Below are 16,863 nucleotides of genomic sequence, written 5' to 3' on the forward strand. Positions count from 1 at the left end.
CAGTGAATGCGCAGGATTCATGCTGGAGATACTCACAGTAATTTAACTACTTATGGATAGTCAACAGTGAAGAGAACATCTGTTGAAAATCTCTTGACTTTATAGTGTGATAACAGCCAAAATACAAGAACTATTGGGCTGATGTAATGGAGGTTTTATATTCGCATGAATAATGGGCAACTCACTGGCAGCTTCTGACAGGGCACTGTTATCATTAGCATCTGCACACTCCACCAACGCAAGCAGATGTTTGTTTCTGATGGCAAGACCATTGACATCATGACCAACGTCAGCCTTGTCATCAAGTTCAGATACCTATTGAAGAGACAGCAGTAATTAACTGGAAATGAAAGGACACTTATAACCATTAAACTATTTAGTAGCAAGTGAAGGCTTTACATAAAACAAATGACTAATGAAGCCTTTGTGCATTCAGCAAGACTGGTTAGCTATAGGTTAATTATGAAGGATCTGACACAACCAGGTACTGACATAGTGTTTGAGCTAAATTATTCATGAAAGAGAATATTTGGTTGCAACTAGATCCTACTTAGAGCCATGGCAACTCACCTCTCTGATTATAGCCAATAGTTCCTCGTTGTCTCCATCAAATGCTGCCTCAAGGACTCGCTTGATTCTTTTTCTTTGTTCAGCCTTTTTCTTCCTTTCCTCTTCTTCTATCTGTCTCTCCCTTTCTGCCTCTTCCTGTTTCATCTTCACCAGCTTCACAAATGCCTGGATCATGAAGCAAGATCAATATTAGGATCAACATCCCACCACTCACACACACCTGTACCTGTGTATTGTGCTCTATTGTTGACAGTGAGGATATATGAGTCATTATAAAGAAAATGACAACATTATTGTCCTGGACCCAAACAATCATGGAATGACAAAACCCATTAAAAACCAAGAGATATGTTAGATCAATGTCTTGTGTATCTATAGAAACATAATGCCAAAATCTGCAAACGTCTTTGTCGCAGTAAGAAGAATTTGAAGATTTACCTTTTAATAACTGCAAAAACATTCTTACAGTTATATTTTGGATGGCTCAAAATAGAAAAACTCAAAATAAAATAGTCATGTAGTTTTGTTTTGTGAGTGAGTGAGTGAGTGAGTGAGTTGGGTTTAACGCCGCTTTTAACAGTATTCCAGTCATATCGCGGCGTGTCAGCTTAATGTGGGAGGAAAGCCCGAAGTGATGCATGTCTCAGACGTTTACCACTTCGGTGAAACCCACGAGCACGGGTATGGTGCTGACAAACCTAGAAACATAATTGGGGCGAACCGGGATTCGAACCCACAATCATAGGTTTCTGGCGTGCCCAAGGGACGCAACTCTGCACAGCGAATCGCGGCGCCTTAGACGACTGGGCCCCCGTGCCCCCCTTTTGTTTTGTGCAAAAAGCAGGAAGTTTCTTCTGAAAAAAATGAAAGGCCAGGGTCCACAATGATTTGTCTTTCCAGTAACACCTTCTGAAAAAACAAAAAATATTGAGACCTCCCTTGTGACGACCAAAAATTATTCCTATCATGCTCGGAGGATGCTTCCAGCAGAGAAATTTGCTATGTGGGGTTGCTGTAACAAAATGTGTCCATCCTTTTAGAGTGTTTAGTACATTTATAGAAAAATCAATTATTTATTAGATTTATGCTAATAGTTACAACATAATTCTTTACCTAATGTTTAACACTTTTTCATCCATATACATGTTATTTAAGCATAACAAGGACAAGGACCAAGGAAATAAAGAGCAGAGAGACAGAAACTGGAAAGGGGCAGGGATAAAGAGAGACGGCCATTGTGGAATTCTGAGACATAAAGAGACGGATGGTGGAGTAAAGAAACAGGAAAAGGCGGATTGTGGAGTGTAGAAACAGAAAAAAACGGATTGTGGAGTGTACAAACAGAAAGGGAAAGATGGTGTAGTCGAGAAACAGAGAGAGAGAAGGATAGTGGAGTGGAGAAACAGAAAAAGACGGGTGGTGGACGATAAACAGAATGACACATATGGTGGAGCGGAGAAACAGAAAAAGACGGGTGGTGGACAATAAACAGAATGACACATATGGAGGAGCGGAGAAACGGAAGGAGATGGATGATTGAATGGAGAAACAGAATGAGACGGTTGGTGGAATGAAGAAACAGAAAAAGACGGATGGTGGAGTATAGAAACAGAAAGAGAAAGAGAAGAAACAGATAGAGATAGATGGTGGATAATAAACAGAATGACACATATGGAGGAGCGTAGAAACAGGAAGAGAAAGATGGTGTAGTCAAGAAACAGAGAGAAGGATAGTGGAGTGGTGTAACAGAAAGAGACAGATGGTGGCATGGAGAAACAGAGACAGATGGTGGAGTGGAGAAACAGAGAGAGACAGATGGTGATGTGGAGAAACAGTAAAAGGCAGATTGTGGAGTGTAGAAACAGAAAGGGAAAGATGGTGTAGTCGAAAAACAGAGAGAGAAAGATAGTGGAGTGGAGGAACAGAAAGAGAAGGATAGTGGAGTGGAGGAACAGTAAAAGGCACATTGTGGAGTGTAGAAACAGAAAGAGAAAGATGGTGTAGTCAAAAAACTGAGAGAGAAGGATAGTGGAGTGGAGGAACAGAAAAAGGCAGATTGTGGAGTGTAGATAATGGAGCGGAGAAACAGAAGAAGACAGATTGTGGAGTGCAAAAACAGAAAGAGAAAGATTGTGGAGTGTAGAAACAGAAAGAGAAAAATGGTGTAGTTGAGAAACAAAGAGAGAAGAATAGTGTAGTGAAGGAACAGAAAGAGAAGGATAGTGGAGCAGAGGTATAGAAAAAGATGGTTTGTGGAGTGTAGAAACAGAAAGAGAAAGATGGTGTAGTCGAAAAACAGAGAGAAGGATAGTGGAGTGGAGAAATAGAGAGAGAAGGATAGTGGAGTGGAGAAACAGAATGAGAAGGATAGTGGAGTGGAGAAACAGAATGAGAAGGACAGTGGAGTGGAGGATCAGAAAAAGACGTATGGTGGAGCGGAGAAATAGAGATTACTACACGAGAGTCTGTCAGATACAATTGATCTTACAACAAGAAGTTGTTTCAAAACGTATCTAATGAGCAAAAGCGAGTTAGATACGCTATGTAATGAGTTGTAACATCAATGGTATCTGACAGGCACGATTTCAGTAATCTGTTTCTTACACTCCCTAAAATCACACCTTTTTAGCATTGAATCGATGCATTTTGTCTATTCTCATGATCGCAGAACCGCATATATACATAACACCACTGTCATAAGTGACGTCATCCTATGTAATGCCTACTACTAAAAAATAATGTGCCCCTACACAAAAAGGTTTCCGCCATATCTGTGGATTATCAAGGTGATGATGATAATGCAAACTAGACAAAAACAAAGAACACACAGGATACCGAGTTAAAAGTTTACACCTCAAAGAAATTACCAAATATGTACAACAATGTTTACTTCAGTATGACATCACTACCGGTGACCGACTTTTACAAAATGGCGTGTTCACTGACAACAGTATGCGGGATTTCCAGAGAAGGATTTTCGTTGATTGAGGGATCGTATATATACTCACATGCAAAAGAAACGCAAGTGGTTTTAAGCAAATAGGTAACAAACACGGAACCATAAATTGATACGAGTTTTAGCATGTAGTGAAGCCTGATGGTGTTATCAATACTTTTGGTTGCATTTTGGAAGCCCCGTGTAAAAACGCAACATAAAAAACGCATTGCCGAAACGCACCATTTCAATGAATATGTGGGTATCATGCACCCATTTCTAGTGAAATCGAAAATGCACAAACTGTCACAAACTGTCACAAACTGTAGTGGGTATAAAACTGTGGACGATTCTTGGACCTACCACTCCTTGGTCAACATTGCCACGCATAACTCAAATTCAGAGAAACCAGGCTATCGGACGTTTGGAAGCTGGAGAGTCTGTCCAAGATGTTGCCCGTCATTTCAACGTTAACATAACCACAATTTACCGTCTCCTGCATCAATACAATGCTACACAGACCACAGATGACTTCCTCGGAGAGGTCGTCCTAGGGTCACCACACCTTGACAAGATCGGCAGATTACCCGTCAACACCAGCGACATCCTTTCCTAACAGCAAGTGAAAGTGCTCGACAGACCATAGGAACACATAATCGACACATTAGCCGGGACACTGTGATCCGACGTCTCCGCTCCAACAACCTCAGATGTCGCCGACCAGCACGTCGTCCTGTTCTCCAACCATGGCATCGACAAGCACGACTTCAGTGGGCACAGGGTCATCACAATTGGCGTCATCGTGAGTGGAGGCATGTCATCTTCTCTGATGAAAGTCGCTTTTGTGTCTCCCATGCAGACGGAAGAGTCAGAAATTGGCGGAGTCAAGGTGATCGTTTTGCTGACAGAAACGTTGTGGAAAGGGATCCATGGGGTGGACCTAGCATCATGATATGGGCAGGGATTGGACTTGATGCGAGACTTGGACCCATGTGCTTTCTGAATGTTGGTCAAGGTCGGGGACACGGCGTCACTGCTCAGTGGTATATCGACCAAGTGATTAGACCCCACGTTGTTCCATTTTTTGCACAACATCAACAACACATTTTCCAGCAGGACAACCCTCGTCCCCATGTTGCCAGAACTACCATGGCCTTTCTGCAACAACACAACATCCGTGTTCTACTGGGGCCAGCCCTCAGCCCTGATCTGAACCCCATCGAACACTTGTGGGATGAGGTTCAAAGGCGTCTGCACAATGTGCGCCCAGTCCCTACAACTGCCTATGAACTACGTCTTCAGTCAAATTTTTGTCAATCTTGCCCTATTAGTTTTTCTTGTCTTTACTGTTGAAAATAAATAACATGTATACTGCATACTAGACTTGCGTTTCTTTTGCGTGTGAGTATACATAAATGTGTCACATAAGTAATCAGAAACATTCTGAAATTTGCGTATTGTTATTTGTTTACCATTTTTTCCAATGTAACAAAGGGAATTAATCAGAAATGCAGATAACTACCATCGTCATTGTGCATGATTTATCGTCAGTCATGGCGTCACACAGGACTGAAACTTTTACGGTTTCTATTCAATTTACCAAATCATTGTAATGCATATATTTGAAATACCATAATTAGTGCAATGATACTCTTCCCATGAATATTCTCAAACGTGTGATTGAGCCAATGTATGCAACAATTAGACAAGAGTACCTCTAAAAATGCTACACAGTGTAATTTTGCTTTGTTTACATTTCAGCAAGTACAGTTTTCCGGGCACAGTGTTCGTTTCAATACCTAATTTATTTCGCATGATTTCATCTAGATAATTTGCATTGGTGACAAAGGCCATTTGTCATTTGTTTCTAACAAGTATGAGGAATTCAGGGATGCATGTAAAGCAGCTGAGTTTGAAATATACCTGATCGAATAGGCGTCTCATAACCAGCATTTTGTAAACACAATCCAATTTGGCGGAATGTACACTTCGGCGTTCGTGTATGCGTATTTTCCAAAGCATTCTAAAACGATTCTAGGCCTATAAGCGACGTTTCTGAATTATCATTAGGGATTTCATACCCGTAATCACTGATTATGTGCTATTTTTCTACTTTAATTATTTGAGTAAATATCCAATATTATGATTTTTAAACACACATTAGGCTAAATATCACCGTGAATTGTGATTTGGCAAGATTTATGATGTACCTTATTTTCAGAAGTCACTTTCAGTAAAATGACAGTAAATGATAAACAGAAGGGGGAATTCAAAACTGTGAAATGTATTAGTTTCCATGATGTATTTTGAATTTTATTCGACTTCGAAGTGAGGGTTGAAGAGGAGGGACATATGTGTGGCTGTGGCATCCAGGGGCTTTACACTCTGAAAAATGATAACGTTGACATAACAACAGATAATGTAACTGAAAATAATAACAAACAAACTCGCAGATGAGGACGAGTATGTTTATAATTATTATTAATTACACGGTCCTGTGGTTCAATACAGATGATGGTGAACATTCGACTGAAGCACGAGGAACTTATGAATGGCTTACACTCAGGAAAGTAGTCCGTCATCATCTGACCTCAGGTCATCACCATGGAATAGCCAATCACAGGCCTGGAAGTCAATCTAACACATATATTTGATACCAGTTATCTCAAATGGGTTTCTCACCCACAGGTGTGTAAGAAACAGAAAGACACATATGGTGAAGTGGGGAAACAGAAAGAGGGCGGAGGTGGAATGGAGAAACAGAAAAAGACGGGTGGTAGTGCAGAGAAAAAGAAAGACTCTCGTATAGTGGAGTGCAGAAACAGAAAAAGACAGATGTAGGAGTGGAGAATCAGAATAAAAGGATGATGGATCAGTGAAACAGAAAGAGAACTATGGTTGAGCAGAGAAACAGAAAGTGGACAATGGAATGGAGACACAGAAAATGGGAGATGATGTTCCTAAGCCAGAGCACTGTAGAGGAAAGAATGTTATTGTTGTATATGTAGGATCTCCTTATCCAGGATATATGGAGAATACAGGTTTTGAAAATGTTTATGTTGAATGCAAACTTCGTAACAAATTTCTGCGGACCAAAGAAAATTGTAGATAGGTGTTGGTACAATTATGACCAAATAATTGCAGCTATACCAAAACTAACAAAAGTTGCTAGGTCATCACACAATATCGAACAATAGTTACCATTGTTGATAATTCTAAAAATACTACCTCTATTGCATCTTTCCATAAATCCTGTATTATGGCTTCAGTAACACTAACTTAAATTTTCAGATTTTCAACAGACATCCTCTTCACTGTCGATCACACAATTAGTTGTTCCCAAATAGCACCATAACCATCCAAGCTATGACATGTGCAATGGTTGGAACCCAAGTTTTTTCCCACATCTAACTTCCAGAGGTAGATAAATTGGGGAGGTGGGTGGGAGTACTTCTGATGTAACAGAGCTAGTATTCTTAGAATCATCTTGCCACAGATTCCGAGGCAAGCTCAGAGTGTCCGGATAACTTCCAGGCGGTTAGATGTAGGTGAGGCAGATTGTCATGGAAAACACTGGAGTTGGGTTGGCATAACAGATCTTGACGGAGAGGTAACTGGATAGGTTCTTCCATTAGAAGATCTGGGGAACCACACTCTGCAGGATCATATTTAGAGTAGTGGCCAGTCCCTCAAACTGCCGACATACCCCTCCCCATAGTAAAACAAAGCAAACTTCGATTTTCCTGATGTTTTTGTATCCAAAGGACTAGAAAATAATGGTTGTGGTCAAATGTTTTGGTAGCAGATACTGTTTTTGGGTCAAAATGCACTTTCATTTTGTAAAAATATAGAAAATCAAATAAAGTCCCCTTAAAAGATAGTGTATGCACTGAGTCCTTATTTTTATCATTTATGTGATAGTAAACATATAGAAGACATGAATTATTATTATTATTTTAATTATAGCTTCTCACTAATTGAGATATTAGTAAAAAAAAGGCCAAATATGGTAAATTTTGCTCTATTATAATTTTCCAATTATTGGAAAATGAAGCGTAATAAATTATTATTAGTATTATCAACCAAGTCATTTGATATCTCAAATTGAGACGGCAGTGTTCATATTCCACATAGCTTTTATGATTTAAAAAGAAATTGGTAATATGTTACCCCCACAGCCCCCCCCATTTTGTCAAAATGTGCAGTTTGTATATTCCCATTGCTAATTTCATTAATAACAGATTTATACAACACATACATATCACCATTTGCAAATATCTTTTCTATGTAGGATATTATTGAAGGTTTGCCTAAAATCAATGATTTTTCAAACCACCTAGAAGGTATATAGAAAGGTCAATGTCACTTTGAAGGTCAAGTTCTAAATTAATACATAAATAGTATTAAAAAAGCTACAACTGCACATACAACTTTCATTACTGGTTCTGGGTATGCGTGGTTAAGCCCTATAGAATAAACAAGAAACAACAAACAATGTGCACAACAAGATCAAAATAGCTGCTCCCCCTCAAAAAGGACAGTCAGATTATACTGTGGACTCAATCTCAAGACACAAAGAGTTACATGAGGAAAAGAATTTAAGGTCTTCAACTTCTTTATTATGAGGAACACAACGTTTGTGAGTAAATACTTTCCCTATGAAGCAGAGAATATATATATATATATATATACTGAACTGCAAAAGAAACGTCACCATGGATAGATTTATGAGAAACCTTATTTGTCCAAACCCTGTAAACATACTTTGAAACATATTAAAAAGTCAGTATCTCGTGTGTCCGCCATGTACATTGGTGACTGCCGTGCTACATTGATACATGGAATGGATGAGGCGGTTGATGAAGGCCATAGGCACTTGAGCCCACTCTGAGAAACGTCTGACGTGGTTCAGCTGCAGTTGTCAGCCTTGGTCGGACGTCATTCAGCCATCTTTGAATCTTGTCCCACAGGTGGTCAATGGGATTTAAATCGGGAATGAATGCAGGCCACAGAATGGTTATGATGCCATTCTGTTAGGGGAAGTCTCTTGTTGCTTTCGCAGTGTGGGCACGAGCGTTATCATGCTGAAACTCATGGTTGCGGCGACAAGCCAAATGAGGTATGGTGTGTGGTCTCAAGACTCGATCAATGTACCGAGCTGCTGTGACACCATTGCCTCTCCCTGGACCGATGTTCTGGAAAACAACAGGGCCGACCCTCTGTGCAAGACCAATACCACCCCATACCATGATGCTCGGACCACCCCACGAGTCTCTCTCTCAACAACACAAGCATACGAATAACATCCCCCACGGCGTCGCCAGACTCTCCCTCTGCCATCTGCTGTTGAGATACAGTAACAGCTCTCCTCTGAGAAGAGGACTCTTCTCCAGTGCTGGTGGCACCAATGCTGGTGCTGTGCTGCCCATTGAAGACGGTCCCAGCGATGAAACGGTCTCAGAATGGGTCCTCGGTGTGGCCTGTGACAGTGGAGGTGTCGGCTCGTCAATTGTCGACGCACAGTATCCGCACTAATGTGTCGCTGGTGTCTCGGTGGTCTGTCAAGCAGTTTCCGCTGCAGTAACAAAGCGATCTTGAAGATACTGTCGCACAATCTGACAATCCTGACGTCGGGTGGTGACCCTTGGTCTTCCACTACGTGGTCGGTCATCTGTAGTGTTGGTGGTCTGGTACCATTGCTGGAGACTGTACGTGGACATGAAATGCACTGGCTACTCGTCCAAGCTTGGTGTTGCTGATTTCTTGTCAATCTTGGCATGTGGTAGCAATTCAATAACAGATGAATGTTATCCGATCTGGGTGGATTTTTATAGGGCAAGAAATGGGGGAACGCATGTGCATTTCAATTTGCATGGAACTCACGTGCATCGGGAATACGACCGAGATATAACCAAGAAATATCTATACTCATGGCATAACAACAATATTGTGGCTATGTACCAATGCTGTGTTCCAAACACACTTCTGCACTTGTACACAGCAGACGTAATTCAAAATGAAATTATCGGTTTAGGGTTTCCACAAAAAGCAGTAAATGCTTTATCGTGTCACTGGATTTTCTGTCTGGTCCATTACTTGATTCTCTGGTCTCTTTTAAGACAACCATTGCATGGAAGGCAACATACAACGCTTACGTTTATGCAAATTTTGTGAGTGGCAGGTGTTATCGGTAGGGCAGGAATTCTTACTGATTTTCAGTGATCTATACATATAATTTTCACGGCTATTCTGCTGTTCCGTCCAATAGAATCTGCATTGGCGGATATTTGAGACTGGTTGTTCTATGGTGTTGATGTTTTATAACTATTCAAAAAATATTTTGTGCTGTTATCTGCTGCAATACTGAATTCTAAGGGTAATGTCTGTAAGATGTTACCACATTTGTAGACCGTAATAATGTGTTGTGGTATAAAAAAAAGTTTTAAACATACTTAGCTGTAAACATGTTTTGGATTTATGTCACTAAAAGGAACAAAGTCTTTGTGTGTTTTAACTCTTTATGTTAATGACATGTAGCACATGTCAGGGGCTCAATATCCCAAAAGTGTGGAATATAGTTATTGGTGTCAATCATTAGTTACCCCCTACCACTTGCGAGTCAACACAATCTACATTTACATATATCTACTGTCGTAACAATTGTTACATCAATAATCAAGAAGAATCAGAAGAGATATGTCAACCGTTGTGCAATGTCAGTCAAAACATTAAATACTTGATTTCCTGAATATTTCATCACTTTGCTTTGATAAATACAGCAGCAAGCAAGAGATTGTAGAAATATACAAAGTGAACGGACATATATAATATCTTGCTTGGTGTTGATGTTGTCATATTGTAAGCATCCCAGGGCAAGAGACACCAAGTACCAAAACTATTTAAGGGTTAGAGAGAGGGGTCGGTTGGTCGGTGGGTCGGTGGAGTGTGCACACCTCTAACATGAAAACAGAGATCATATTAGATGACTACAAATTAGCTGAGAGAATGATAAGGATAAAATCTTATAAAAATTATTTGAACTCACATTCTTGTGCCACTTAACAATACACTGCTTGGGACCCAAGTTTCAATGGCATAATTGCACTGAGTTGAGATAATCAAGACTGGGTATTCCCTGGATCTAGAACATTGTGAAATGTAATATTCTTATGGTGATGTCTGGTTATAAATTCAAAGAAGACAGCTTTCTCAATATTGCTGACACATGTTGAAATGTTGAAGAGCTTGTCAGTTTGGATTGAGCCCCCTAACTCTGCCAGACCATTCGTCCTCCTGCTATACTTTTGAACACCCTGGATGACCTAGGCTATGTCCAACACTGACAAGGGAGCTACAATGTTCCCACTAGAAGATGCTTTCAAGCAACTCATGTTGAGAGCCATAAGATGACAATATGGCTGCAGATATATCACTCATCTGTAGTGACAGATCTGGACTGCCACATACTGAACACTGCACCTGCTCTGGTTGCCAAAACTCTGCAGACGATGATGAGCCTGAAGGCTTGAGTGACAGTGACAGTGACAGTGGTGGCAGTGACTAAATGTTTCTCACTGTATTGGAGAAAACTAATGGATTTGTAAATGAGTTACTGACAATATTGAAGCAATTGCAAAAAAGTGCTTCACATTGACACTTCCAAGTAAGTCAATATGATCAAAAGTACCAAAAATAAGTGAAAATTATCTTATATATGACAAGAACACGATAGATGGAGTTCCTGGTTGAAACCTAAATTTTAACCTTTAAATGTCACCTACATTCCTTAGTGAAGACGAAATATTGTCATTTTCCTGTATTGGCGGCCATCTTGGAGGCCATTTTGTCCGTCAAACTGGATAAATCAAATTTCTCAAGTGTAAGATACTTTGACGATTCATATGTTCAAATAAAACAATTTGGTGTACAAGAATGTTAGTGGAGTCATTATAATTTTTTAAATATGCTATTATATATTTGTGGGTTTTTTTACAGGATGGGGGGTGGGATCACATTTATTACATTATATTATACCTATATTAATTGTGGAATTTTTCATAAGCTCCTAAAGCATATAGGCAGATTTTGAGATATCATTGTCAATATGGAGGTTACATTATCTTTAGTTTTGTAATACTTTGAAAATGAAAATTGAGTGATTTTTTCCTGTTTTTGACACATTTTGGCCGATAACTCGACTTAAACCATTTTGCTACTTGTTTATTTGTTCCATTTTAGGTTTCCTAAGTCAGCACACTGATTTTGTTTATAAAATAAGCATTGCAATATGCAAACTGACTAGGTGTGGCGTGTCCCAAGTAAAGGTCGGGTGGGGATGTAGGTCCATTCTGTTGCCACTATTCTCCCCTGACAGGTAAGGCTGTCAGCAAGGATGTTCAGTTTCACAGGAATATGTCTTGCTTCCATCCGGCAATTGATGGAGTCTGCCAAGGCAAACAGTCATGTAGTCTCCGTCATCAGGGAGCTGTATCTGGTTCCCCCTTGTTTCTGGATGTAAGCCACTACTGTGGTGTTGTCCGTGGCTATGAGGATGGATGATTTTGAGAGACGTGTCCTCCATATGATGTATATGATGTCTTGAAACGGAGTGGTCTCGGACTTGGGATTGACTAGGAAGCATAGGTAGGTCATAAGCATAAATAGCATGTTCTGCATTGTGTAACTGAGTTTCCTCTTGGGTCAGCAGCCAGGAAACCGTCTAGGTATCCATGGATTCGTACCAGCTGGAGGTGGCAACCCTGATGACTGACGCTGTAATCCTGGTAAATAGCAAAGGGGCTATTAATATCCCGAATGGTAAGACATGAAACACGTAACGTGGACCATTGATTGCGAAAGCACAGGTATCTTTAGGTCGATTATCATCCTCATTTCAGTCGTATTCTTCTTCAGAACTAGGAATACTGGAGAATAAAAACTATGGTCTTGTTAGTCTCCCCATGTCTCCAAATGGCTTGCTTCTTTAGTAGCTTCCTGATGGCCAGATCTCCTGCCGCTAGCTTGCCACCGACTAGACAAAATCTGCGTCTGATGAGCCACGATGTCTAGAATCTAGCGGTCGGGCGTAATCTGCTTCCAATTCTTGGTTCGGTTAGAAACAGCTCTTGAATGAATCTGTGTTTGTAGTTATTGACGCTGAACCCATAGTAGCTGTGAAGACATCTAGACTTGGGTGGAGAGCCCACGAAGATATTGGAAAGGTATAGGAGCAATACAAAAATTAGCCACTGCGGCTAAAGTATCTAAAGATGTGGCCAAGGATTGGTTAAAGAAACAAGCAATGTTAGATATAAATATTATGTTCTTCATTCATTTTACTAGGAGACCAGACTATATACTCTTTTAAGAAATTGGAAAGAAACAATTGATGACTGTATTTGGTTGGTTTGATATTATTATAGACTTATGTAAGCATTCATTGAAATGTGATCAAACAACAGGCCACAAAGTTAACAAAAATTCAAAGGAGCCACTTGGCTCCTAACATTTTTTTTCAAGGAGCCAAATAGAATTTCAAGGAGCCAAGACAAAATGTAAGGAGCCAAAAGTAATGACTTGTAATTTAACTGAGCTTCTGCATAACAAAAAAAAAAATCCATTAGTTTGAATAATCAGTTTTATATCATGAACAACAATTGTTGACGTGTTGTTGAAGCTTTTGAGTTTTTCAGACAAACAAGCTTTAGAACATTGTGTCAGTAACATCATCTGACAGTTTACTGGTGCCAGTGGCAGGTTTTGGTTCATCGAACGTGTCGGGTTATAGCGAAAACGGCACCTCAGCAAAACGTCACCGGGCGAAAACGGCACCTCGACTCGAGCGAAAACGGCACCTTATTATTTTTTTTACCTTGGTCAAATGAATGATATTAAACTTACATTGTAACTTGCAAAGGCCAATAATTGTGAGATGTTAAAACAAGTTTACATTAGAAATTAGCCTCTGCTCCAACTATAATCCAACTTAGCTTATACGCACCTCAACTTATGGTGAAAACATAACATGCTTTGACGAAAGATATCAGAAATTAAACTCACATCGTCTCTAACAAACACAAATAATTGTGAAATAAAACAAATAAGAAATTAGCCCCCTACTCCAATTTACTCACCGACTTTTATTCACTATACGCTTTGAAGTTTTAAGTACCTTTACTCAATTTAAGCTGAAACTGTATTTAAAAGGCCTAACATGGTGCTGTCAGATCACAATTATTCACAATGGCCTTTCGATGTGTTGCATGCGAGAAGAATGACAGAAAAAAAATCAACATGCTGTATCATGTGATAACTGTGACCAGTGGAACCAGACTTTCTATGGCCCGTTATAGAGAAATTTGCCATACTGACTTCCCTTTCCGCTGTGTGAAATGCGTAGCTCCCGTCATTGAAGAGGTGATCGGTAACTTTCATGTCAGTTTCCAATCAGAAGATGCTGAAGAAATGAGAGTACTAAACCTATCGGAAATTCACATTACGGCTTCAGATGTACTCAATACATCAAATACCATGTAAATAAACCCTATATATTACTACACAAATCGTTGTTATCGTTATTAAACATAGAGGTTCCGTATTCGCCCGACACATAGTAGCCGTTTTCGCCAAATGCGGTGTCGTTTTCGCCAGAGAAATCGGTGACGTTTTGCTGAGGTGCCGTTTTAGCCTGCACCCATCGTGTCGACAGACGACGAAACTTCCGTGTCAGCTTCGCCATTCAAAGCATTCCGTATTATCTTGAGTATACTGCGCATTTATTTCCAAAAAAAACACAGCTGTGTAGAAGGGAGTGCGCATTATACACGAAATAATGAGTTTTGATGTTTTTCCCCCATGGAAAGACATTACCGTGAGCACGTAACACTGGAAATACCATGTCAACAAATCCATACTGAAGTACGCAAATAAATCATGTAATTACACTGTCTAACTATAAAAAGTGTTCTTTGTATATCTGGACTTATGTTAGTAACTTATTTCATTAATTTTATTCAAAATTACTTTTCATATTGTTTTAATTTATTTCGGCGAAATCGTGTGTGAAGCAATCAGAAGATCTAACTAACGGTTATTAAGAGAAACAACGGTCAGATTACCACTATTGATGCCTTGAAACAAACTTTAGTTGACAGAGAATGGATACATTTGTCATAAATGCCATACTTTGACTCGTTAAAAGTCATATTTGTTTTTGTTGGACGATTCTATGTCAACTCGTAATTCACGCGATCACGTGCACGGGAGCCTTGACGGTGACTGGTCAGAATGTGTGTTCCATGTAAAACCATGTAATACCCAGTAATAGCAATCAGCTGCTTCGCTTAGGGTTATTATTATTTCAAATATGTTTAGTAAAAGCTGCATCTAAATTAACAAGATATTGGAATATATTATTCCTGATAAAAAGAAGAAGTTTCAGATACATTTTTTGCCGATCCTTGCATTAAAACCCTGTAAAGTTATATCATTGGGTGTGACTTGACTGAATCACCGGTAAATTCCAAGAAATTGTCTGTACAGCTGATTGCTGTGTCCGGCTTAGTTTACGAGAAGATACACATGGTAATCTTAATCCCTGGATATAAAACAATGCCTAGCAGAACACAAAAATACAATTTAAATGGTAAATCAACATGTCTGGTGATTTTTTATCTCAAATTTCGAATTTGTACTGACCAAGTTTCTCATCACCTGTTCGTTTGCCGGACTTCGCTTAAGGGGTAGATATATCTACGGTGTAAGTTTTTTTCTGCGCTTGGTAGATCTTTTCGATTTTTTTTCAGGGGTGGATATTTAAAAAAAACTTCACTTGCCATCGGACAAGTTTAAAGACAATTTTCACTTGCCCTGATTTTATTTTTACTTGCCCAAATAATTTCAAAATAAAACTTCAAATAATCAATGGATCTATGTGTTTATCTCTTTCAACACCGTAGGCCGGTTTTCCGGCCAAGCCGTAGTCACGTCAAAATAGTATATATTTGTATGGACCTACCTATAATATCATTCATTTATTAAATCTATCACATTTCACAATGTCTGAAATACGTATTCCATATCAATTTATCATTTTTTTATCAATAAATCAAAAAATTATTCACTATTTCCCGCGATGTTATTGAAAATATAATTCTCGGACACACATTTCAACAACGGGTCCACATCCAACATGTCAAAGAGCAAAATAAAGACGTTTTAAACAAATCTTTAATATATTATACAAAGTAATAAATAAATTCAACAAAAATATATCTAAAAGTAATCAAACTTACATCTAAGTTATTATTTCCATCTTTTCGTGCGATCGCGTGTAATGTAAGTCAAATGACATCTTGGCTTTCGTCGCCTTAAATTCTCGGCTCGGACACGATGTTTATTACTAAAGAAAATACGGTATTCATCATTTGCCGATTGACAACGATTTGTTGTTGTTTTGACTTGCGCAAATATAGAAAAATACTTCGTGTTTTTGAACGGCGAAACGACCGCCTTAGCTGTCACCTGGGAGGATGTAGTACAGCGCATGCGTGGGTACTAAACTCTTAACATCGTTAGTGCATTACTTAATAACGGAAAGTGCTTCCTTCATTCCAGGTATGGAGCTTCATATCGAAAGCGAAAACAGAACACATGTCCAACAGTGATTTTGTCGATGTTATTATGTTCTGATATCGATTTTTTTCACTGAAGTTACCGCACTTATATTAAAAACAATCTTTTTTAATATCTTATGACAAGAGATATTTAGTCGCCAAACTTAATTAAAGACAAGGAGCCAGTTGGCGACTGACATGAAAATACCAGTCGCAAAATACAAAACTAGATCGCCATGGCGACCAATTTAGTTGCAACTTTGTGGCCTGAACAATCTATTTTTAATCTCCAACCAGTTCTTTGGTTTTGGCACGGAATAATTGACACGCTTGTTGTCTCCTATGTTCTATGAACTTTTTTTCTCCTCTTCACTAATACCATTAGTCTTACGAGAATTGGATCGAATCTCCTGCTTCATTGTGTTGTATTTGGTGAGTTCTGACAACACTAAACGAAACTCCTCCTCGGATATCTTACAATCAGCCATTGCTGTTGAAATATGATCCTCAATGCTGATCAACTTTGCTTCGGCGAGTATCCTAATATTATCATGTTTTAATGCTTTCTTTTGCAACTTATGAGAAATAAATTTTATTTCTTTTCCTGCCAGTCCTGAGACTCCGGCGCCTATTTCCATACCAAGTACGATAGGCGCGGCGATTATAGTTGATAATAAACCAACACCGGCTACACCGAGTCCCCTGCCAGCTGTTACAAGCACAGTGTCAACTCCGTCGAGAGCA

At 39.3% G+C, this 16,863-nt stretch overlaps 1 protein-coding gene across 2 annotated transcripts in view; it reads right to left on the minus strand.

The window, feature by feature from the left end:
- LOC124110919 (IQ motif and ankyrin repeat domain-containing protein 1-like) overlaps positions 1 to 16,863 on the minus strand; it is a 354,922-nt gene that overhangs the window by 220,484 nt on the left and 117,575 nt on the right. For both annotated transcript variants that reach the window (XM_046470397.2, XM_046470398.2), the window contains 2 exons: positions 571 to 735; positions 186 to 315 (listed from right to left, as the gene is read on the minus strand). In XM_046470397.2, the coding sequence (XP_046326353.1) occupies positions 186 to 315; positions 571 to 735 (295 nt within the window). The remainder of the gene's footprint in view (positions 1 to 185; positions 316 to 570; positions 736 to 16,863) is intronic.

The sequence above is a fragment of the Haliotis rufescens genome, unplaced genomic scaffold (genome assembly GCF_023055435.1).
Source record: "Haliotis rufescens isolate VD_foot unplaced genomic scaffold, xgHalRufe1.0.p SCAF_2, whole genome shotgun sequence".
Classification (NCBI taxonomy): Eukaryota; Metazoa; Mollusca; class Gastropoda; order Lepetellida; family Haliotidae; genus Haliotis; species Haliotis rufescens.